General features: G+C 40.8%; 1 protein-coding gene across 4 annotated transcripts in view; it reads right to left on the reverse strand.

Annotated features, from left to right (window-relative positions):
* Nucleotides 1–25,946, reverse strand: part of SNX19 (sorting nexin 19) — a 36,798-nt gene that overhangs the window by 1,137 nt on the left and 9,715 nt on the right. The window contains exons 8-10 of one of the 4 annotated variants that reach the window (XM_036930085.2): nt 23,918–24,074; nt 1,879–2,063; nt 939–1,026 (exon numbers count right to left, since the gene is read on the reverse strand). In XM_036930085.2, coding sequence (XP_036785980.2) covers nt 939–1,026; nt 1,879–2,063; nt 23,918–24,074 — 430 coding nt within the window. Of the gene's footprint in view, nt 1–938; nt 1,027–1,878; nt 2,064–23,917; nt 24,075–25,946 lie in introns of those variants that run through there. The other 3 variants (XM_036930086.2, XM_036930088.2, XM_036930087.2) reach the window with 3 other exon arrangements.

Below are 25,946 nucleotides of genomic sequence, written 5' to 3' on the forward strand. Positions count from 1 at the left end.
CCCAGGAGAGGTAGAAATGGTACTTGAGACTAGATTTTAGGAACTTCGTATTCATTTATAGCTAGCTATATTAGCATATCAACACTGCTCCAGAGGACTGTGAGGGAGGGATAATCCATGCGACATCAATTTGCTAAGAATTTTCAGAGCTTCTGACTACTGCTGTTTCTCATTATTAATCATTACAGATTTACAGGTTATCTTACAAGCAATGAAGCAAAAGCCAGGACCCTTGAGGAGTGGGTGTCAACAGATGCAGTCAGCTTTGGAACAGGGTTTGAGACAGAAGTGAAAGTACTCAAACTTTCCAGAAGCATTCTATCCCAAGGTACCTGCCAGGGGAATATCTACCTCTTTTCGATTGTTTTAGCAGTGTTCACCCAGAATTTTTGGTCCCTTTATCAGAGGCCAAACCTCATTATTTTGTCTACCTCACATTAAGCAAAGACAATTTCTGTTCCTAACATTAACCACAGCTTTGCTGGAGGGGCCATGACCTATAGTTAAAAATCATTACACGGCCTGTAATGCACAGGCCAGGGGATGTACTCAGTGTTCACATGTACCAGCAGACGTTGGAAAGAACTGTTAAGCACAATGAACAAGCCTGGAGGGTGACAGGGTATTTTCGGTAGTTCACGTGGGGGTCTGCACTGAGTTCTTCCAAATGCAAACAGTGGCTGGTAAAACACCACTACCACGTGACAACCTGCTTGGAAGCCGGCAGTGTGGTCTGTACTGAGTAAGTGTGGACCTGGACATCACACTTTGCAGTAGGGGTCCAGGGCAAGGAGATACTACAGTCCCGTCCTTCTCAGCAGCTCTATTCATTTAGAAACCTTGGACACCTCTGCAGCCAAAGACTGCTTCAGTGATGCTGATGTTGAGGACACATAGTTTGCCTACCTGTTGATGTTGGGGACACGTTTTTCACTTACTTGTTGATGAGGGGATGCTGTAGTGATTCCAAGACTAGGCTCCAGCTCAGCCGGCATTTGTTCACCCCAAGGATTTCTACTACAATATCTGACAAGGGAAGAACAGTTGTGGTTTTAGAGTTACCACTGAAGCCTTAGATTCCAAGGAGATTATCTCCTTATGACATCTGGTATCATTATTCAAACTGGGCATTTCTGGCATACTTCTGAACCACACAAACTAAAATACTCAGAAAACAGAGAAAAGCTAAGAAAAATGTTTCTTAAGTTAGGTGTCTAAATAAGAATGGGCTTTAATAAATTTTTCAACAGTTTAGGTTAGAGAGGAGTAAAATAAAATGGTCTAGAGCTAAGAGTTCACTACTGTACTCTGATTACCAGAGCACAGCCACAGGCAAGGAACTGCCTTCCCTGCCCCCTAAAAAACTATAAAAAGTTAAGAGGAAGGAAAAAAAAAAACACCCTTCAGAGTTTGTTTTTACCTACTGCTAAGGACCAGGTACCTTACTCATTGGCCCCAGTTTATCAAGGCTGAACTTCTACAGGACATAATCATTTTCTTCTCTGGTCCACAAGTTAGCAGGAACCTGAGGTCTTCATCCGGTGGTTATGGTCCTGAGACCTGCCCCTGTGCTGCAGGCAGAGATTCCCCAGACCTGCCCCAAAGTTATTACCCCAAAGATCTACAGGAGTCTCATCTACACTTTAGGGTGTGGCCACAGTGATCCTTTCTGTTCCCTCAGCATCACTTGTGTGAGGACTAAAAGAACCAAAGACCTGATCATTTTCCCACTAGTCTGAGAAATGGTAGGTCCACAGGATTTTGAGTCCAGTCACATTCAAAGCGCTATTAAAAATGGAGATGGGTATGAGATAAAGGTGGCAAAGCAGGGTGGGAAGGGAATAGTTATCAGGACAATCAATCTCACTGTCGCATTACCTGGCAGGACTCCCATCAGGCTCTGCAAAGCCTGTTTCTCTGCAGCCACCTTCTGCTCCTGGGTCCTTACGGGCCGTGGATACTTTGGCAAAACCCCACCAGGCCAGATGGACTCCTGAAGAAGTCGGAGGTATTGCACCCAGCGCTGTGGACATGTTAGATTTGCTACTTGCACTTCGAGCCACCTGTGGTAGAAGAGAGAAGAAAGGTCCAATAAATTTCAAAAGAAGTGTGTATGTAGCAAGGTATGAATCCTGTGAGCAATCATAATCCAGCAAAGTTAGCACCAACTCTCTCAAGTGAAACCGGGCCAATTCAACAACTTGGGATCACAGAGTTTGAAGATGAGTAACAGTAAGAATATTATTATTTACTGAGTGTCTGTTGTGACCACATATATTTGGAGTGTTACAGAACAGACCACTAAAGGGCCTCTCTCTGGACAAGGCTGCATCCCTCTTACTCTCCTCCAGGGGGAGCACTGCCAGCTTCTCAAGGAAGTGTGCACACAGCCTGCACCGTTTGGAGGTTTGCCATAAATCCTTCTGCCTTGTGCAAATCCTGTCCAAATCCAGTTGGTCTTCAAGTCCCCATGGCCTGTCTTGAGGATTTTGTGCATTGCCTGTGCTCACAGGGTCCTCTCACGGGTGAGGCCTCTCCTTTTCAGTAGCAGAAGCCTGCCCTTCTGGCAAGACCTGTTTTAAGCACCACCTCTTCCACAAAAATCTTTCCTGACCTTTTCAGCTAGAAGTGCTCTTTCTTCCCTTAGACCTCCTTTGGCCCTTGGCTCTACAGTCCAGGTTTTAAATTAATATTTTACTTTGAAATATGAATTATTTTCTCACGTGTTTACAGCATTAATTTCCCAACTAAATTGTAAGTACCAAAGAAGTTCTATGTCTTATACTTTAAAAAAAGGTTTCCCACAGTACCTTGGTGCTCAAGAAATGTTTGTTGATTAACTGGCAACTTTTCTTATTACAATGAAAATTTCCCCTTTTGTATTTTAAAAATGAGTTGACTCTTGAGAGGGCAGGTATACTAAATCTACAGTTTCTGAAAGGCATTACAACCTCACTCTTTGTCTCTACATTTTTTCAGAGCTATATGGACACACTAGCTGAGGTTCAAGACTGTGGAGGCCTTCTCAGTGCCTCAGTTTAGACTGGCATGGTTATGACTGTAATGGATGGACAGTCAACCAGTTTCACTCATGCATGGAAGTGCTATTTGGTACCACACTACATGGCAATTCATGCCATCTCTCCTATACCCGAGCTACTTGTCACCTATCCAAGAGCAGAGGGGGCTGCCAAGGCAAACTTTATTTAACCTCCACTCTGCCAGACAGTCTGCATTCCACTCAAGCTAGGCATTCCAGCCTTGGGGGCTACAATCCCCCAAGCCCAGGGCTCACAAATGATTCTAAGAATAGGAAGTCTGAAAGGTAACGGCAGGACAAGAATGGCAGACACCAATGGAGATCAAGAGCAGCACAAAGCTGCTCTTGTCCAAAATAGCCATCGTGATCGTATTTGTTATTATTAGGGCTGCATCTCCCTTTTATAGGGCTTTTCATTCAGCGAACTTAAGACGCTTGATGAAAGGGATCCATAGCAAGAATTCCTGCTCCTGTTTATAGAAAGAAGGACACCAAAGGGAAGTGGATGCAATGACCCGATCAGTTTCTCTGCAGGGAATCAAGTGACCCAACTCTCTTAACTCAAGTTCTCTCTTCTTTTCTTCAAGGCACGAATTCTTGTGTGACTCTTGCTAAGGCAAATGATGTTTCCTAGGGTCTAACCTAAGTGATTTGAGGGACAAAATCAAGGACTTGAAAACCAAAATCTTTAAGGCCTCCAAAAAGCCAGGAGAACCTCAAACAAGAAAATTAGTTCTAGCTCAGTGTCTCATTTACATGTGCAGAGAATAAGCCATCTTGCCCTTATTTCTGTCCTCTGGAGCCAATGATGCCTGTGATTCAACTCTTCAAAAGTATCTCTGCATCCACTCAACCCTTCTTCAACTAAGCATAATATATAGCAGCAAATCTGGATACTTTGGTCTTACAATGTATGGGTACACCTTACAATATATGGGTCTGGTTGTTCTGAATTAATGGTAATTCGCAGGACCTTGTGCTGCATCATATCAAGGACATCCTCTTTGTTTTCTTCCATGGTGACTTAGCGACCCGAGCACACAAGCTGGGTGCAAAACAGACTTCAGCATGTGGAAAACAGGAATTTACAAAATTTATATGAATGTACAGAACTATAACTTATCAAACTTTAAATGGTGATGGTGAGAAGAATCAAAGTCTGGAAAAGTAAAAATAATCCCTTGATGATGAGGATGAGTCAGCCCATCAACTCAAATTGTGGGAGCTAAAAGCAGGACTAACTGACAAGGAGAACTGAAATCTCCAAATAAAATATCAACTGTTGATAAAACAAAGACACTGTCAAGCACCAGAAACCGTGGCACAGAACTGCTCAGAAGGCCCTATACAGGAGTCAGTTTCAGGAATATAACAGACTGCTGCAAAGTGGCAGAAATAAAACAAGCCTCATGTCTAAAAAGAGGAATACAGTTTAGAAAGTGGCTTCTGTTCACTAGGTGCTGCAGAGTTTCAGTTGTCCTTACTCTTTTTCACACCCCACAGGTAAAAGACACAAACCACACACGCCCGCACCATGCAGACTTGAACATTCACGCGTTTCAGGACTCTCCCCCTGTCCAGGTTCTGCCTGCTCCAACTCCCGTGAGAAACCAAAGGCTTTCTCCTGGACTTCAGGGACTAGCCTGGCTTCGCTTCCTAGCCCCAGGCAGCCTGTGGAGAAGACTAAGGGGAGCAAATCTCTCTTGTTCACAGGACTTCGGAGGTATGGTGTCTCATCATGAATGACGAACATCCCAATCAGAAGGGAAAGAATGATCAAGCCCAAACCAAAAAATTGGTCGCCTAAACTTCACTACACTTCAGGCAATTAAAAAAAAAAATCTGTGCGCTTTACAACAGTTTCTAAGGTATGCTTTATGTTACACAAAAAATGCCTTTCTTTAAATCGTAAATGGCCAGATTCTGGGATTCCATATTATTTGTCGTGTCCAACACCTAGTATGGAACCAACATCTGGTAACAGTGAAGAGGGCAGGGGTTACTTCATCTAATGACCTCTCCTTTCCATCTGCCTTTCCCCTTCCTTTCTATCATTCTTCTCCAGAGTGATGCTCCACTCACACCACTAGTGTGCCCCTAACTTTATTAATTCCCTTCGTCTTGCTGGCTTTATCCTGAAACTGAGCTACAGCAGAGAAAGCACAGGGATGAGGCATGACTATTAACAGACAGACTGCCGCCTCAACCTCTCATTAGTTCCCTTCATCTTTCTGTTCCACATGCTGACTTTCTATTCTTAACCTAGGAATGGGACAGTTAAAAAAAAAATCTGTGTCCCTATAGCTCTCTTGAAGCAAAAGGAATGGAACTTGTGTCTAAATCCAATATGCCACAGGCGCTTTTCCAGCATCAGCTTCTGGAATCTGTGGGTGTCACTTACTACTACGCTAACAGAAATCTAAAGTTTCAAGGTGGTATGCACACACACACCTCTATTTATTATTCTATTATTTATAAGAAATCACTTACTAAGTACAAATGCTATTGTTTATGTAATACAAGATGCATGAGGTAAATATGCTAAAATAAATATGGTAGAGAATAGCCTCAAATAGCATTGGTTTTATTTTCTACTTCTATTCCAGTTCTGATATTTGATTTAGAGATATCTCCTTCCACCATCCTAATTTTTTCCCAAAGAAAAAGAAATAAAAAGCCAAACCAGGTTTGCTGTGTCTAGGCCATCTCTGAATGATTTGGAGCACATGGCAGCCTTACTAGTAGGCCTGGAAATAGTCAATAAAATGAGAAAAAGCAACAACACATTGACACAGAGACATTCAAGAACTTCTCTGATGCCAGACATGGAAGGAGGGAGGATCTAGAGATTTTCTCTATCTAAATCTAAATCTATATATATATCAACATATATATCAGATGCGTTGTGTGGGTTCATAGTGAGTCATGATGTAAGGGGGTGTCCCTGTATATTGAAGTTAAAAGAAAACAACACAAAAACATATTGATACAGTATAAAGAATTAGAGTTCCAAGAAAAGGGGGAAATGCCCAAGCCACACCGTGAGCCTCCTGGAAAGAGTCCCCACCTCCACCCACCCCTCAGCACCCTGTAAAATGTTTACAATGGCATAAACCATGAACACTGCGGTCTTTACCCACAGTAAAGAACATTACTGTATTTGCTCACTAATCAGTAGCCCCAATCTATAGGGTGGAGACAAAGGAGATCTTGAGGGTGACGGTGTGGATCCAGGGGATTTCCCATTAAACAAGTTGTTTTTGCCAATTTCACACCTGATAAAAATAACACTTCTTTTCCCTCCCATTCCTTTCCCAGGCCTCTGCCTTCTTGCCATGGCCCATTTGTGTTCATAGACAGTCTGGCTCTCAGCTCTAGGCTTCCCAGTCCTATAACCAGTCAGACCCAGGTTACTCAGCTGTGTCTGAGATAATTCAGCATTGTTGCTCTCTGTGTATCTAGGTCACCATCCTTTCCTGCTCTGTGCTGAGATACAAATGAGGAGGAAATGAACTACATGGGCAAGAAACTCCTGTTTCTTTTTCCCAATGACTATTGTGAAATCTAAAATGGCTCAGAGAGTCTACAGTTGCTTCTACTTTGATTTTTGCTCTCATGTTTTAAACTATGGGTCCGCATCTTTCAGACATATGATTCAGAGGAAGACTAAATACTTCCTAAACACCACAATTTAAGAATCTGCATTCCATACTTTTATACCTAGTCACAAACAGTTTTCGTTTTGGATTAGTAATGTACAAATTGCAGATATAAAATTACTATGTATTAATTGAAGCACTTTTAGTCAAGGAAAGAAGTTAAAGAAATCATCCTTGAACCTTACAGGTTATCTATTCCAGTCTCACTAGTTCAATATGAAAACACTGAGAACCAACAATGGAGGATTTTATAGCAAGAGGCTGATAGGAACATACAAGTTTAGAGTTGGAAGGAGAGAGGTTATTCCCATCTTACCTTCTCCCAAAGTAGAAATCCCCTGTGTAATATTATGGCATAGCCAAGGGTTCTGGCTTGTGAACCCAGAAAGCTGAGCTGTTTTTTAAGCTCTGCTACCAATTAGAATGTGACTTTGGGGAAGTTGCTTACTTCCTAAAAAGGATAATTTGAATTCATTAGAGATGCTTCTTAAACATTGGCAACAAAAATCTGCCTCCTTGTAACTTGTAGACATTGCTCCTATTTGTACCCTCTGGAGCTAACAGGAGGTATTAACGTTACTAGGTCAAATCTCTCTTTCAAAGACACTTTGCCTTTTTAAATTTGGCTATTCCTTCTCCCCTAAGTTTCTTCTACAAGCTATACATCCTTGATTCTGCCAACCTTAAAGCTGAGCACATGGAAGACAACGTTTGATGAATGAAGCAGAAACATAAACCATTCCGCATTCTGGTTCAATCCTCTGGCTGTGTGCTGCTTTGTTGTTCTCTCTTAAAATGGAGTATCCAGAACCAAACACAGCCTCCAGATGTGCCCTGACCAGCAAAGAATGCAGAGGATTAGTGCCTTCCTTGACCCAGACACTATACTTCTATTAATATAGTTGAAGACTGTGTTGACTTTTTGGGCACACATCAAAGCACTGACTCATACTGAGTTTTATAGTCAACTAGAACCCTAAGTTCACATATGTACATTAACAAAAAAGATCACATGCTCCTCTGTTAAGCCTGGTCTTGCCCTTCTGTACTTGTTTTAATATTTATTTCTATTATATTCCATCTTGTTGGTTTTAGACGATCATTCTAACCTTTCTAAATTACTTTGAATCTTGATTTTTATTACCCAGACTATTAACTATACCTTTAAGATTAGAGTTGCTTGCAAAAATGAAAAAAATATACATGATAAGAACAAGAGCAATGCTCTATCACTAGAAACTTCCTTCCAGGTTGACATCAGTTTCTTATATACTCTTGGCCTAAAGACACTCGACTAGCCAAGAATCACTTAAAAGTATTACAGTCCAGGCCGTGTATGTCCATTTTGTATGTATGAATATTATGGCAAAAGCTTATTGAAATCCATATACAATGTAACAACCAATTCATTCCTTTCATTTAATGGTTTAATAATCCTGATAAGGAAAGAAAGACACTATGATAATTAAGCAGGGCACATGCCCACTGAATGCACACCGGTTTCTAGGGCTTATCATTTCCCTTTCCATGTGTTCATAGAACATCTATTGAATAATCTGCTTCAAAAATTTCCAGAGATAAATGTCAGGGTTAACAACCTGTATCCACTTTTTTTAAAAGGCAGATATGTGCTCATCTCTAACCCATCTCCACATGGTTATTTTCTAAATGATCTTAGGTCTTAATGATAAATACAGATTCTTTTGGTTTCATGGAATATTCATTTGAGTCAGACCCATGAGCTTTAAACAGGTTAAAAGGTCTCCTATTATTTTCACTCCCATTTTAGTCTTCAATTCTAGTTTAATCATGTTTGTTTGATTCTTCTTATAGGCCATTTTCCTTGACAGAGAAAACAGAAATTAAATAGCCTAGCAAACAGCAGACCAATTCATTGTTGAAAATGAATAAATGCTTCCTTAGTGTAACCTGTTAATACTACAGCACCTGTTCTAAACAGTTCACCTGCTTTACTTGTTCTTGTTTTTAACATATATTTTTTTGTGTTTTCTCCTATCATATATCCATAACTTAAGCTCCATCTGAGTTTAAGCTAACTGGACATCATTCTTACTAGTTCTAGTGCTATTATTTTGCATTACTCCCTTTCCTTCTCTTTTTTTAATATATGTTCATCTAGAATCTGATCTCAGTTAACTACCCTGCTTTCATCTGATGCTGATACTTTTCCCTACTCATTGGAATCATGTGTTTAATTTGTTTATTTCACTTACTCAACACACACTGGTTGAGTTTCTTGTAAGTGACAAAAGAGTAAGACTGTAAGGTTTTGAGGGCAGGGATCCTACTTAATTCACTTTGGTATTTCCTTAGCATTTATTCACACAATAAGACATCAAATATTTAGTGAGTAACTCAATCTTATTCTAAAACTCTTAGTGATAATTCCAGCGTTGAAATTTCAAGTACATTTGTTATTATGAAATATAAAACAGTATTATTCTTTATCTCCTTCTGTTACACTCTCCTTCAATTCCTGTACTTCTCATGCACCTCTACTTTCCTTTCTCTATTAGCTGTTTTCCATAATATCCAGTTTTAGTTTCACTGCAACCTTTTTTTTAGCTTCTTCTTCTTCATCACTGAATTGATGGGTCTTCTGTCAAGTATATTCTTTCTACTACGATTGAGTTATGCTCTATATATAGTCAGAAGTCCACCATGCAAGTATCATGTACCAACGTCCAGAAAATTTAAAAACTTTCCTTCAGTACCAGTCATACAGATACCAAATTAATTCTCTATTTTCCCATTTCTTCTGAAGACAGAACTTATAGATACAAGAAAAGATACAATCTGGGACTTAAGTTTTCTATCAAAAATCTCAAAATTATTGGAGATATAGTCATGTTATCATTTACCTTTACATAAAAGCAGGTGATTTATTACTTTAATAGACAACAGACTTTCAAACACAAGTCAGATATACTGTTCAGAAAGACCTACACCATCCTATTAGTTATGCTTCTCAATCTACAAGGTAGAAAGCAGTTATCCCTGTATATAATCCATAAGCCCACCCCCACTGCAAGGCCACCACTGTATGTAATCCACATCCCCCAGGCCATCACTGTAGGTAATCCACACATCTTCCCCATGCCATCATATAATTAAACAATTACTAAATCTAGTTAATCTGACCTCCTCAAAACCTGAAATCCTCTCCCCTTTACCATATCTAGAGCAGTGGTCTTAGATTTTTTTTAGGTCATTGTCACTTTCATTTTGAGCAGAACTCTTTCCCAATTTGTCTCCCTGGTTCTAACTTTGATTCCTTCAATTAATTTTCCACCACACTATTTAAGTGATTTTTCTAAGTTACAAAGTTGCTCATGTCATCACCTGTTTAAAATTTTTAAGTGGTTTCCCACTAAAGGAGGGCCAAATTCTGTGTTCCTTGAATAGCTCACAGGGCTCTGCAGGAGTCAGCATCTATTAACTCTTCAGTGTAATCTGTGGCCACTCTTGTTGCACTTTATATTTCTAGGCATCCCTGACTTCCTTGAGTACCAAAAATATGCCAGACTGTTTTACTGCTCTGCTTTCAACGCTCTGTTCTCCAATGCTGCTCTCAATTTCCCTTCACCCTTTAAATCTTATCTCAGATGTCATCTCCTCTGCAAGTCTTCCCTAGGTCTCTCATAATTGCCTACTTAGTCCCTTCTCTGAATCACATATAGAGTTCTTTTTAAAGTCCTAACTTTATACAATAAGTCTTTATTTGTAAGATTGCACCTCCAACTGGATGTTAAACTTCCTAGGGTAGGGATTTGGGATCTTCTTTGTATTCACTGTGTGTCTGGCAGAGAGTGGGCAATCAATAAATATTAGTTACTAAATGGATTCATGCTGTATGTGGGACAAACATCGGTCTGAAAGTATGGCCCATGGTGCAAAATATGCACTGCAGAGGGTAAATATCCCAATACTTAAAGTGGCAACAGAATAGTGAACTTATAATTATTTGTGCTGATAGAAGAGAAAAATAGATTAAAAAAATAGTGGACAATCTAGAAATCCTTTGTATTTGGCATTTTATATGTATTTATATAAACATTGGCAGATTTATTTTCCTAATAATCTTTTATCGCTAATATTAAAATTAAACTGTGCACCAATATACCAGCTGTAGGGTGGATGTTGTAATAGGTATACTAGGAAATAAGTCAGTACAGCTAGAATTAAGAGTTTACCATGAACAAATCCATGAAATTCACACCCTGTGATGCATTCCCCTGGAACGGAAGAGAGGTAGAAGAGACAAGGGAATGGGGCAGCCATGCTTTGTATCTGGCACAGTCTATAAATCCTAGAAAAAAGAGACAGCTGCCAGCAGTCATATGTTTTTTTCAGTTTTCCTGGCAAACAGGCCAAGAGGATAGAAGAGACTGAAAGTTAAACAAAAGCAAAGGGGTTATGAGGACTGAGTTACACTTGTATTTTGGGAAGTGCCCCTGATGGATGGGAGCAGCATCAAACTGATTCCAACTCATTACTTGAAACTAGTAAGAAAAGAAAATAGCAGAATGTTTGGGCAAAAATGATCAAAAGCAAAGGTCAGGCTTCCCTTCTAGAAAACACAGAATGAGAGGGAGACACCTGGGAGTTCTGTGTTCATGGGATAAATGAGACTAACTGCAAAGGGAGACTTCTGGAAATCTGTTCTAAATTTCAGTATTAACACCCTTAGGATTTCAATTTGAAAGCTTATTACACTTTGAAACACCCCTTTGAAAACGTTCAGATCAACTTTTCTCATCCCCATACTACGTTGTTATCAATGCACCATAATCCAGTTCTGAAAAATCAGGGCTGATAGACTTTAAAGCTAGGCAAAATCAAATCCATGCTTTCTGGATGATGCCTGCTATCCATTTCTGTAAAAGCAACGGCAGGACCTCTTCTCACAACCAGCAACTCCCCTAGGGTCTTGAACAGTCAATGTCCAAGAGATTGCTTTGTCAGGAAGAGGCCACAATAGTGTTCACCCCAATATTGAGCATAAAAGTGGTTCATACTCTTCTAGGGAAAACACAAATTTGGTAGCCAGGAGAGCCACAAAACATTCACACAGGCAGTATGCTGTAATGAGTAAAAATTACACTGAAAGACCACAGTTTTGAGTCTGGCTTGACCACTTAGTTAAATGAACTGAGTTCTAGCTGCTTCTTTAATAAAGTGGGCTAATTCTTGCCTTGCCTTGTCTTCTTTAGAAAATTATCAATATCAAAGGAGAAAAATGAAAGAATGAAAGCATTTTGGAAAGTGCCTGTGTGTTTGTGCATGTCAGACTCCTTTGCCATTCTCTTAAAAAATTCTACAAGGTCCAAGGCAGAATGATAGCTAGAGCCGGAGTGAGCTTTGCATTTCATAGCTCAGTTTTCCCTTTTGTAAAACGTACTCTCTTCCTGGCAGGGTCAGGGATGTAAATATTAGAACAGTAAACCATTTTTTGCCGAGTGTTTAAAAAGATTGGGAAGGGATCCCATGAGGTTATGGGTGACCTGAAGACTGTATTTGGGGATCCTTTCTAAAACTAGGCCTCTGTATATGAAACAATGAGACTTTCCCTGCAGAGACTGCAGGATCCAAAATGTCTCTTTCCTTCTTTTGGTCCTGTATGTACTGCAAGCCCTGGCACATTCTCACTCACCAGGTAGTTACCTCACCTTTTCTTTTCTCAGCATCTAGGGCAGGGAGGTGGGTGGACAAGGGGGCTGATTTAAATGGCCACCATTTCGAAGAATATTGAGCCAGGTAGAGGGTAAAGGGCAGGTAGAGGGAAGGAAACTAGAGCTGGAGCCCTGGGAAGAAAGGCAAGACAAGAAGGATGGCAGAAGGCAGGAATTTAGTGGTTGTCTTGATAAGACTCTGTTGTTTTGGTGACTTTACTTCATAGGAAGATGTCTAGGCTCTGCTCTGGGCAAAAACCACCACTACAGAGAGACGAAGGGGAAGGGAGGACACAGAAGCGAGAGGTGATAAGTATGTGCTTTATTTGATGGAGCCAGTCCCCAACTTCTACAAATATTGGAGAACACAGATTTAGAGAAAGCTCAGCCATGATTTGGAAGAGAATTAGGGGTTGTATTTAAATAAGCAGACACAGTAGGCTTTCAAATTATGCGGCGAAAATGGCCAGAAGAAAATTAAAAGACTAGCCTTGAAGAGAACAAAGGACAAACAAGAGAAGCAGATGCCAAAGTCAAAGCCGGAGAAACACTGGGAGGAGCATGGGGAAGAAGGAAAAGCGACCCTTGTGAACAGGGTCACCTTGAGGAAGAGCTATCCGAAGTACTTGTTTCCAGTTTCCTGCCTACAGGCTGAACTGAAAAATTTTTCCTGTTAGAAGGCTATCTATCCTGATACTAAGGATACAGGACAGAGCAGTGGTGACTGCAGACTGTCCACACAGTAGGGAACTGGGGAACACCACTGTGGTTAGAAAATGAGGCGGAGAAGAGGATGTCAAGAGACTTATCTTGACACTGCATTTACACAGCAAACATACTGTTTACAGATTCTGTATTTATTGGGGAAAGCCAAATCCCCCCAAGAAAACCTTTGGTGCCATAATTACATCAGCACTAGATTAAAATATATTTCCCACCAATTCACCCCTATTCTCTTGCTGCCCGGTAACCAAATGGGTCCACTCCTCCACAGGGCCCTGGTGAAGTCTATGTCTAAAGAGAGAGTAAAGACTGAACCTGACGCATTAAGATGTGGTTGCATCTCCAAAACCAAGTTAATATAAAATAGCCAAATGATTTCCACTCATGGCTGAAAGCAACAGGAAATGCCCCTGATTATTTAACAGGTTGATAGGATTCCCAGTATCACTGCAATCTAGCACTGACAATCTCTATCTCAGTAAGATGTATATCTATGACATGTATCCAGAGAGGCCTAGAGAATAGGACCAACTAGCTTATAGAGCACTGACAAAGTATTTCAACTGCAGATGTCCAGCTGGCCTCATCACTCTTGAGTCAAAACTGTTCTCAATGAATCAGCTCCATCACTGAATCCTTAAGGGGTGGAATGCACTCAAAGGGGCAACTTCTGGCAGTACACACTGCTCAGAGAAGCAAGAATACACTGACGACTGATCAGAACAGAGAAGACAAGGTGAAAGATGAAAGAAGCTGGGCTTGTCTAAAAGTGGCATGAAGGAAAGGGCAGATAAGCAGCCTCTGAATCATGGAGACAGTGAATGGTTTCAATTACTATCAACAGCTTCAATTACTATCACCACCAAAGCAAGGACCTTTAATTGCAAAATAAACACAGCTCCCTCAAAGGAGGAGGTGAATGAGTATTGCTTAACCTGCAGTGCCACCTGGTGCCCAGAGGGAGAATTCTGTCCTAACCCTCACAAGTAGCCAACAGCCTGGAGGGCTTTCCATTTCAGAAATCAAAAATCTCTGTTTTGTGAGTGTGTGTGTGTGCAGGAAGAGGTTGGCTGAAAGTATTAAAAATAAGTTTAAAAGTTACTTTTTATTTAAAATTAGAAATAGTGTCCCTCTTGAAAATGTTTCTGTGCCTGGAATAGTCTTTAAACCAGTCTAAATAATACCAATCATACATCATCTGCCTTTAAATACTAATTTCCTCTATTAAGCCTAACATTTACCCAAGAAGTAACATTTACTTCTATTTTTTTTTTTTTACTGTGCTTATGTTCTATATGATGCCATCTGGCCTCATACTGTTTAATATTTCGAATTGAGTCATTTGGGTTATTTCTTCTCTTGGGCTGAAAGGACTTTGAAGAAGAAGTGGTGCCATACTAGGTCTGAAGAGCTAGCATGCAGCAGGTACTCGGTAAGTATAAGTACACAGAGGTACCCAATCTTACACAGAATTTCCAAAAATTATTTGTATATAGATCAGCCTAACAAGAATTCAGTGAAGATAGTTTCCTAGAAAGCATATGAAGTTAAGGGGTAGTTCCCTAGTTCTGAAGAAACTTTTGAGTTTCTGCTCTGGATAGGACTGGGCAGAGTTTAAGTAGCTATGTAGATAGGATGGAGTGCTTAGATAGAGGAGAAGAAAGAGGCTTTGATTTGAAGGATGCGGAGCCTTCCTGACTCACGGGGTCTTTGCTATTAACAGAACACAAAGAAGTGCACTATGAAGTCCTCCCCAAAAACCACTAGAATGCACATGTACTACCTGCCTTACGCCTGATGTGTTACTTCCCAAACAAGTAAGAGTCCTCAAGGAAATGGAACATGGAGCCTGTGAAGCTGGACAAGAACTCACATTTATTGAGTGCTACCATGTGCCAGGCACACATCAAGAGGTTTTCATTTAGTATCTCCAACCAACTTCACAAGCTACGCACTCCCACTGGGAGAGAAACTGAGGCAAAGGGAGGTTAAGTGACTTGTTCTAAGTCACACAGATAGTAAGACTCAAATCTGGATTTGAATTCAAATCTGTCTGACTTCAAAATGCATTTTCTTCCCCACGTAGGAGGGAAGAAGTTGAGAAGGCACAATAGCAGGAGATGCTTCCAGAGCGGGCACGCTTAGGTGGGGCCTCACAGTGGGAGGCCCATGATGGCACAGGGCACAGTGTTCTTCTGGAAAGGAGAGTGTCACTAGAATGGGAGATAGGCTGGAGGGCCCAAAGAAAAAACCTCTCTGCTCAGGCCCAACCACAGCTCAGGAATTGGGACTGCAGTTAAAGAGTTGTGGGAGAGGATATAAGAGAGATTCAGTTTACATTTGCATTTCTTCCCCCAGCACTGCCAAGAAACCCCTGAGTCTCCCTAGTGATAAGCAGAGGGACCAAGTCAATTGGAATGCCATGTGATGTTCATTCATTTGACACAAATTTATTAAGTGCCTTCGATGTGTATGGCTAGGTGCTTATGACAGAATGGTGGATAAGATAAAGTCCCTGCCCTCAAGATGCCTACAATCTGAAACTGTCCTCAAAGTATCTTGTGTTCCTGTTTATAGGTGGGTGAGAGATACCAATTACTTGACATGGAAAAAAAAATCCTAAGGTTTAAATACCTCATGATACTGTTTATTTCCTTAACCACTATAATGATCAATTTTGTATCTCTGAGTGTATGAGAACGTAAGAACACGTACCACCCACAGAAATGCAAACACATACATGCAGGCACAAAGCCAGTCAGTTAGCTAACACCCACCCATTACAACCTTAAAGATGTATTTAAGTAGAAACTGTCAGTGCATGACAGGAAACACATGATGTCTTTATCCTAACGGGTGTAGTGTGACACCTAAGAAATACGACTGGGAGGGAACACATAATAGGAGAGATTGTTGGGGCCCATTCTGGCCCAGTCAGTAGAACTGAAGTGCTTCCCTCTGTCAAGGTCTAGCGGAAGAGGCATGGGGCAAGTAGTATTCCTTTTCCGTGAGGAAGCAAATCTACAACCTGAGCAAAGCCATCATTGCTAAAAATTCTCAGCATCTCTAAAAACCACTTGGGTTGATAATTAGAGGTACAGGAAAGTATCTGATGGGAAAATCTGAAGACTTAGTCTGAGGTAATTTTGTATTTGGAACTCTTGCAAAAAGTATGCATTTTCCTGTAGCAGCTGTGCATAGAAAGACATCAGGTGTAAGATACCACAAGGCAGCACAGCCAAACTGAAAGAGAAGTTTATGGAACAAAGGAAAAATACTGTAATGTGCTTCCTGAGAAGCTCTGAATCTCACTCTGATAATCATTTTCCGACAGGGTATAGGATGTAGAATAGAGATACCTAAGGAAGACTGTCTAATCTCTCTGATCCAGACATACTTTAAGAAAAAAATCAGAATATACAGATGGAAAGCTGGAGAGATTAGATTGGAATAAGATGCAGAGACTTTCAACTGGGGTCAGTTCTAGCGGCCATGGCTTTGGTACAAAGCCTATATAGTGGAGAGGTGATAATGGAACAGTACAAAGTACGTAGGCTTTCAGGCCAGGATGACTTATGTGGAATATTTGGTATGGAACTTACCAGTTCTATGATTCTGAGACGGTTATTTAATTTGAATATCATTTTTCTTTTGTAAAATGAGAAAATATATGTCTAGCTCTTAGAATTGCATTGCACACTAGTACATGTACACAGCTACTCACCTGGTAGAGTCAGTATTGAACAAATGTCAGTTCCTTTTCTGGTGCTATTGCTTGTGACCTTTTGGTGGAAGGCCTGGAGTTTCCCTTAAGATATAACTAATGTCAGAAAGACCCTCTATCCATCTGCTACTTAGACTTGCCCACTGAGAAAGTGGCCCTTGAATGGACTCCACTCAGAGAACACCTAAGATTAAGGAGTGACCTACAAGAGTAGGGGAGGTAGAAGAGTTCATGGTCATCCATTCAAAATTGCCCTTAAGGAAGGTGAATGGTCCCTCCGGGTAGCACAGCACTGAGGTGGTCCCATATGCTCCCTTTCCTGGGAGAGGGTTTTTACAGAGACCTCTTTTCTAAGAAAACAATTCAATGGCCTGGGATAAGGCCCAGAGCTTGCCATTCAACCTTTTAATTTTCTCCTGGGTCCACTGCTTGTTGGTCTCTGTAAACCTGACATATTCTTTCTTTACTTCTTCCTCCCTCTGTACTTCCTGACTTCACATAGTTTTCTAGTCTCCTTTGCCCACAGATCAGAAAACCTCCTTTTTTTTGCTATGCCATTCCACTTCCACATGGTCTCCCCACCCCCCAAAACACACATACACACTCTCTCTCTCTGCCTCACTCACTCTAACTAAGAAATCTGATGCAGATGCCAGGAATGTGTCTGCTGCCCTTTTGACACAGAGTCTGATGCCATCTTCAGGGCCATGGGGAGGGCAGAGCCACAGGACGTGGCATTTGTGTACTCTACTGCTAGCCTGGCTTATATTTTTATCATGGCATTATACTGGGCATCTAGGCAGGGAACTGGCCCAACTTCTCATTCCTTTGCTCTATATCAGGGCTCCATAATAATCTCACCCCTTACCTTAGTGAGGTCTCCCTGCCCAAAGCCTTCTACCATCAATGGAGCACTGTACCTCTCTCCTCGTTCCCTCCAACCCAGTCTGTGTCTGAGTACTTGTCCGATTTCCTAAACCTGATTCTGTTGCATACAGACATACTATTAAGTTTCTTCTCTTTGGGGATATGAGCAGTTTGAACAAGCTGGATTCACTCTTTGGCTGAGACTGCTACCCCTACATCCTCTCCACTCCCTTTGTCTCTAATTCCAAAAAAGGAGTGCTCCTTCTTACATAATTGGATGTTCCCAGCAGAGAAGCTGACATACGAAGTCAGGCGCGCATGTGTGCAAGACTTCCCTTTGACTTAACAATGCCTTTTTTGGGCATCTAACTTCTCTTCAGTTCCCTTCCCCCACTCTCTCCACACCATCAACAATCAAGGGAGATTTATGAAGCCTGGCTCAGATCAGAACTCTTCCAACCTTGGCTTAGAGGACGGGGTCATGAGGTTGAATTTACTCTCCTTTCTTCCTTGCAGGCTAGAGAAAGATCGAGTACGAGAGAGCAAGAGTGAGAGAGTACACACTTACGACTTGGCAGAAGTATCTGGTGTCTAAGGCAGTCATGTATAAAGGTCTAATTTTAAGGGAGTAAACAAAGGTGGGAGCAAAAGAAATTAACTTATCTTCTTGGAGATGATAATGCTGAAGGCTGGAAAATGATGACATTTTAAGGAGGAAATGCAGCTAAATCTAGATGATTGTACTGTCTCTGATGTCCAAACTGCAGTGTGTTCAAGATAACAAGAAAAGTGGCAGTGGCTACCTGGGGCCTCAATACCAGCTATCCTTTTAAAAGGGTACAACTTAAAGAAAGAGAACAGAGAACCCAAGTGCTCTGCAAAAGAATGTGGCTCAGATACTTGTGGTGTCAGAGAGAGAACAAAGATGCTGCCTCCTCGGCAGGAGTCATGGGGACAGTCCAGAGAGGTCAACACGGCCTGGGGTCACACCACACCTCTTGTGGGGGATAGTGGTGGTTACGTGGAGGGTGGGGGAGGTGCTGCAGCTTTGGGGAAATAGCATTTTCCAGCTGCTTTGCTTACCAAAGCAAATAAAGTCAAAGAATGTAGCACTGCATGAAACTCTTTAAAAATAAAAAATGCCAGCTGTCTGGGGAACAAGTATTAACACAGGCTGACTTTAGGACGCTGCAGTGCCCTTTGTGTTACACATGAATGGGCACACATGGAAATACGGGTTGGATTTTACAAACTGATAATCTCTCAGGGAATGTATACTATTCTGAGTCAAAGATTTTTGGGTTGGCTTTTAACCCTTCATATCACAGGGCAAAAATCTGATCCTGAGAGAGTCATTACGACTGAAAATCAGACACACTTGGGTTCAAATTCTGCCTGTATACTTAATAACTCGGTGATCTTCATTAAGTAACACAATTCTTTGTAAGCCTTAGTATCCTTATCTTTGAAATGGGGTTTCTAATACCTCTTCCTCAGGGCTTTTGAGGGGTTCAATGACATACTACATTTGTAGTGTTCAGTGCAGTGTTGTCTGCACAAAGTAGGCTCTCAACAAATGTGTTCTGGGTGGTAAATATCCTGAAGCTGATAAGATGATCAATGTCTAAAATCTGAATCCTGAAATAAGGCCTATGCTTTCCATGTGTACCAGGCACACAGGAACTTGTTGGTATGAGACCACAGACCACAGGCATCAGACCCCCTGAGCCTTTGGAGAGGGAATTAGGATTCCTTCTCCAAATATTCATGGTTTCTTTACTCTTATTTAAGGAAGCTCTAAGAACACTGTGAACCCAGCACACGATATTTGAGAGGAGACCCAAGTAAATAATTGAAAAGGTGAGAATAATGACTTATAGAGAAAGACAAAAGGCCTTAAACAGGGAAGGATGAGCCTGTTCATTTAATTCTAGTCTGTGGAGGTTTCGGCTGTCAACCAGCTGTGTTCCTATTTCCACTGCAGCTAATCCAAGCAAAGTGACTTAATGTGAAAGTTTGATTAGATATCAAGGACTTTTTGACAGAAAGGCGTATGTGCAAATGAACAAGTATAATATATTATCACCTGGAAATATCCATGATGAACAAATAGACTAGATCTACAAAGAGTGTTACGAGAGTAACTAGCCAAAAAATTCTATTCTTGCACAACATTTAAACTGGCTTCATTCAAATTCACTAGATATACTCAGAATTATCCCTCTTTAACAAAAAGAGATGCTGCCCCATTTTTAAAAAAAAGTGAAAAAAGAATGTCAAGGGAAATTTAGTTTAAGTTCTCTTTCTGATTTTGTTTATGGAATGAGCTGCATGTGGCTTTTGCTTGTTTTCATTCACGAGACAGCTATCCACCCAGCTAACTAGAAGTGTGGTTCTGGGAAATGGGTGAGGGATGGGGATGGAAAAGTGAGGAAAAGCCTGATTCAAATTTCTTCTGAGGAAAGGCACTACTTGACTCCAGCTGCCCTTCCCACCTATGCAATCACCACCACCAGTAAATGTGGAAACACTCCTGCACTCTACTTCATCTGTGCTGGTCTGTTTCCTGATGCAAGACATGAAAATCCTCTAGTTAATGCTTTAACAAGTGAGCCCAGTGGCACAGAGTCACCTTGAGAGATCTTACAAAACCTTTATCATTTAGGAGCCCTATTCTGTGTAACTCAGACACAATAGGGATAGTGGTAGCTATAGAAGGAGACTGGTATGGGGTGGGGCATCCTGAAGACATAAAAAGTAGAGCAAATTTGGGGCCACTAGCTGGCGAAATTAGAAACAGAAAATACTTTTATCCTCCTTTCCTTTTTCTGAAGAGTGACAATTAAGACCTAAGATTTACTGGACATCTATGCACCTAGAAACAGGTAGTGTTATTATTCCTATTTTATGGATGAGGACACCAAAACTCAGAGATCACACACAGCACAGCAGTAGTATATTGTAGTCACTGAGAACTTGGGCTTTGGAATACCTGGGTTTAATTTCCGGGCTCCACCACGCATTAGCTTTGAGATCATGGAAAAGGCCCTCAGTTCTCTCTCATCCCCATTAAACTGAAATATGTGAAAGTAGAGATCATGTCTGTTTTCTTCACTACTAATCAGCCCTTAGTATTTTTTCAATGACTCATGGAATAAGACCAAAACAATCTCCTATTGGATAGAGTGTTTTAAGGTAAAGTGGGATGAATGCTACAAAACAGCTTGGACAAATTTATGCTAGTCAAAGCAAGGACTAGCTTAGACTAGAGTGCATAATGTATTTACCTCCGAACATCCCATCCACTCCAGTTTCCTCTTGTCTCTTTCCTACCACTAGAGAATTTATAATCATCTCTCATGAAGGTAATGCAACCTACTTGAAATTCTCATAGTCTGCAATTCCCCTGTATTTAATCTTTCTGGTTTAGATCTGCAAGTACCCCAGCTATGTAAAATACCACTTCTTCAACAATCTTCCTGTAATTCTCAAAATATACTTTCTTCTTCTTTATCTGTAACTGGTCTGAGTCCTTTAATATTCTGTATAATTAGAACTTCAGGTAAACTTCTTTCTACCTTTTTTATACATGAATCTTAATCGTTTTTGAATTTCTTCTGACTTACCTATACTTTTGTTCCTATGGAATAATTTTTGCTTTGAAGCCAATTCATCATGTAAATGACTTCAAGGGGGGAAGGGGAGAGAGCAATCAATTATCACATACCAAAGGTTTAGGATCTTCCCACTTCCTGAAAGCACTTGGAAGATCAGCAAAGGGAAGTCTGATAGAGGGAGAAGGGAAACGAAGGCTCAATTAGCAATATCCACAAGTGACTGAATAGAACATAAGGAGATTCTACTTTCAAGCAGAAAGATATTGAGAGGGGAATGCGTATTCCTTTACCGAGTACTTAACAGGAACTTTCTATGTCCCAGACCCTGTGTAAGTTTCTGGGGATGTAAACCAGTCCTGCCCTTAAAGAACTGATGGTCTAGGGCAGGGTTTCTGTACTACTGCAATGATACTTTGAGTAGGCTAACTCACTGCTGGTTGGTGGGGACAGCACTGCCCTGTATAGTGTAGGGTGTTTACCAGTATTCCTGGCCTCTACCTGCTGGAGGGAATAGCTTCTTGCTTCTCTTTCCAGTTGTGACAACCAAAAATGTCTCCAGATTATTGCCAAATACCCCTGGGGTATTTGGGAACCACTGTATTTGCCCTGTACTTGAGAACCACTAAGTTTAGGGAAAGTAGATTATTTCTCTAGTACATGGATGAGTATTACTATCACAACTTTGAGAATGAAGAAGAGGGCTCCTTAGTGTTGGGGGAAAATGGGAGAGGATGCTATAGAAAGTTTCACAAAACAAATGACATTCAATACTCAACTTCTGAAAAATATTTGAAAAAATAAAAAGCTCAGTAGGCCAAGCAGACAAGGAGATGGAAAGTTTGGGACACAGAAAGGAGAAGAGAAAGACCATTCAGGCACACTTAAGAGGATGAGCAAAGAACCGAAGGAACAGAGGCCACAGAGTACTCAAGCCACGATGGATGTGCATGGGGAAGAGTCAGAAATAAGGCTGGGATCAGAACATGCCATCTAAGAAAGGTCATGGAATTTTAATATCATAAATACACGTTTTAAACACAGTGGAGCTCTTTTGCAAATGAAACCTTACCTAGCTCCTCAGTCTATTAAAATGATCAAAATGGAACTGCTCTGATTAGATCACGATCTATTCAGTTTCCCCCTTAGCTTCTAAGTTGGCTCCTCAAGTACCTCTGGAACTCCAGAATTCTGGGTAACATATTGGAAAAATCACCTTTGTAGGTGGTGCCACTAAAGGATATTAACTGTAGAATATCTGTTCATATTTGCTTTTTAGAAAAACTACTCTAGTGGCAGAGCTGAGTATGGCTGAGGGCCAAGGGGGAAACTAAAGGCACAGAAACTATCAGCATTTTGTACATGGGTTTCACTTAGGGACCAGACTTCAGGCTATAATGTGAAGGAAAAAGCACATTGGCTTTGGAGTTGTACACATCCAGCTCTAAATTCCAGGTGTGTCATTAATTATGACCTTGGTTATGTTAGTTACCTTACCAGACTCAATTTTCTTAATCTGTGAAATGGTGGTACCTACCTCACCTGGCTGCTCTAAGAAAACAAATGTAAACAGAGGTCAGGTGCCAGCACATGCAAATGCTTGGCAAATATAAATGTGCACCTGCTCCTTTCACTTAGTCTCTTTATAGTAAGGGGAGATTTAAGTGCTTGCTTTTCATGGATTTTCTACTTACTGGAGAATAGATGTATAATTCTTTTTTAAAATAAGTTCTTAAAAAATTTTTGCACTGACTTATTGGCATGAGCCACATGCTAGCAGAAGAGGACAGGACTTGGCTTCTCCTAACTTTGGGATCTCCTAGAATGTCTCACAAGAGAGCAACCAAAACAAGTGCGGCCAAAGCTGAAGCACTACGTTTGTCTGTCTGGTTCAGAGACAGTGTCTCTGGTCTTCTTCAGTTTAGCAGAGCTCGCAGCAGTTTCATGGTTATGAAACCAGCAGCTAAAAACTCCACCTGTGTACAAATCTTTCTGGAGATTGAAGTGATGGTGGTGAAATCATTGAGCCTGTATTATAAAATCCAAGATTTAAATCCAAGTATCCTTCTATTCCTTGCCATCCTGTGTCAGTAAGTACTTTTTCAGCTGTGAGTATTTAGACATCTTTTGGAGAAAACAATCCTTATTTTGTGAGTACCAATCTGTTTTCTCCTTTTCTTTCTCATTGTTTATCATCACAGTGACTATGTACTGTCAGTTAAGCCAAATGTCCATTGCAATAGGTGAAAGGTACAGGGTTTGGGGGTATAACTGGGTGGAGAATTGATCCATAGTAGGAAGAGTTCAGTTGAAGTATTTTAAGATCATAGGCAGTGTCTGTAACTCAGTAGATTATGCCAGAAATCTTACAGAAGCAGACCCATTCAAACTTTAGACAAGGCAACTGATAAAACCTTTCTGATACTCTCCAGGAATCTTCAACCCTGTACCCCTTCAAAAAAGATTCCATCTTCTCTATGGCCATAGCTTTCCTAGATTTATACTCTCCCTTTCTAGTGGAGAATTTGGCATCATATCCAAATCTAACCCCTGTCCTATTTGAGAATTTGATGTGAAGGAGAACTCAGCAGTCTTACCTCTGAAGTAGGGTCCCAAAGATGAGATGAAGAACTTTCTGTATGTTTTCTGTGCACAGCCACTTCCACTGTTCCATTAGCAGCAAGAGGAGCAGATCCAGGGCTGTGTCGGCTAACTCTGTCTCTGTTCCTGGAGAATGGGAGGTATCAAAAGTAACTGAGAAGAGACCCATACTTGAGGAACGTGCTTCAATGTTCCAGGTCTTCTCTACCTTGTTATCAATCATCTTGTATGTTTATACTACTACTATATTCAATTCAAGATATTTACTTCACATCTAAAAAGTTCAGTGAGGGGCACTGTATTTCTCTACAATTCTTTTATGTTCCTTGGCCACAGTAAGTTATTTTCTACCCTTTTAAAAGATTTTGCATATAATTATTTTGCCTACCTAACTGCTGTTTCTTTTGTATTTTCCCCAAGGAGCTGAACACACTTTGTTCCAAGTAAGTGCTTGTAACTGGTGACTAACTGGATTTGGCAAGGCCCATTCTCTTCCATCCTCATATTCCACTTGCCTCCACAAAGCATTATGGAAATGTGGTGGGCAGCAGATTTGGGATTCATTCCCCTATAGGAAAGTTGCTTGAAGGCATCTCCATTACACAGAGCTGTTGGGTCATGATCCAAGAGGCTTCAGTTTGATTTTGAGATAGCATGTGGTTCTAGAAAGAGTATTACACCTTCGGTAAAAATGCCATGAAAATTACTGATTTCTTTCCTGATTCAAAGGCCGGAAGGGGCACAGATGAACTCATGTGCACACTAAGCTGAAGTGTTCTGAATGGATGTATTTTGTGGATGGAAGCGTCTGTTCTCTAACCTTGCTCAGGGGCCCCCTGTCACTTCTGTTTGGCTTCCCAGAAATACAAAATGTTCTAGAATGAATCTCAAGCTCAGGTATCTGGTGCTACTGCTGATTACTATTATAATTAATCAACAGTAATTGTGTTGGTCTAGGACCAGCTTGCCCAAGCTATTCTCCCTTAAATGTTTCTTTAGAACATGAATGACATCAGATTTGGATGAACCTGACAGATGATCTTTCTTTTTAATGCCACCCAATATATATTTTCTTTTATCGCTACTATATTTCAAGGGGCACAGAAGCACATCTGTTGGCTTTCTAGTCATCTGCTCAAGTATGGGATATGTTTCCACGGGAAACAGCATCATCCTGAGCATGAGTCACCCTCAATTCCATTTTCTCAGGTTTATCATTTACCTAGAGCTGCCACCATGTGGTAACAATTAGTCATAGCAGTAAAAACTAAGCAAACAGGCACCAAGTCCTCTTGAAGAAAATGGTAAATTTTCTATTGTATAAGCACTCTTCTCAGGGCATAAGCTGTCTCTTTAGAGATATGATGTTCAAAATTTATAGGTTTGATTTTGGCTAGAATTATACTGTTCTACCTATTCCATTTTATTTATAATTTCTTATAGTTCTCTGATGAGTTTGCTGTCATTACACTCGTTTACATAACTGGTTCGATATGTGTGAAGAGATGGGGTGGTAAACTCCAGTCTTCACATAGTTAAGTTGAGGTCCACAGAGTAGAGGGCAGGAGACTTCACAGGCAGCTGAGAAACAATGGTGAAATCAGCCTTTTTTTCCTTTTTGAACCTGAGCTGTTGTGATCTTCTATTTTCAGTGGGAGCCTTTTTGCTTGGTGGAATTGAAAGACTTTCTTATGAGTTCCAGCTCAGCAAACATACTAATATCCAGGGCTCTCAATTTTTCCTTTATAGGAAACATCTGCACTTCCTCTGGGAAGCAAACCTGCCCTGCTTCAAATGCTTATGAGGAGAGAATGACATCCTCACCTCTTCTTCCTCTCTGCTCTACATAGGGCAACTAGGTGGTGTCATTTTCCATGGCAGCAAATAGAAGGAAAAAGATGAACTATGTTTTCTGCATGTTGTACTTCTGTTGCCCTGTGGTGTATTTAAGAGGAAATTTCCAGTAAGCAGTTGGAAATACAACATCCAATATTTAGGCATCATCAGCACATGTGTTAGAGATGA

The sequence above is a fragment of the Manis pentadactyla genome, chromosome 13 (genome assembly GCF_030020395.1).
Source record: "Manis pentadactyla isolate mManPen7 chromosome 13, mManPen7.hap1, whole genome shotgun sequence".
Classification (NCBI taxonomy): domain Eukaryota; kingdom Metazoa; phylum Chordata; class Mammalia; order Pholidota; family Manidae; genus Manis; species Manis pentadactyla.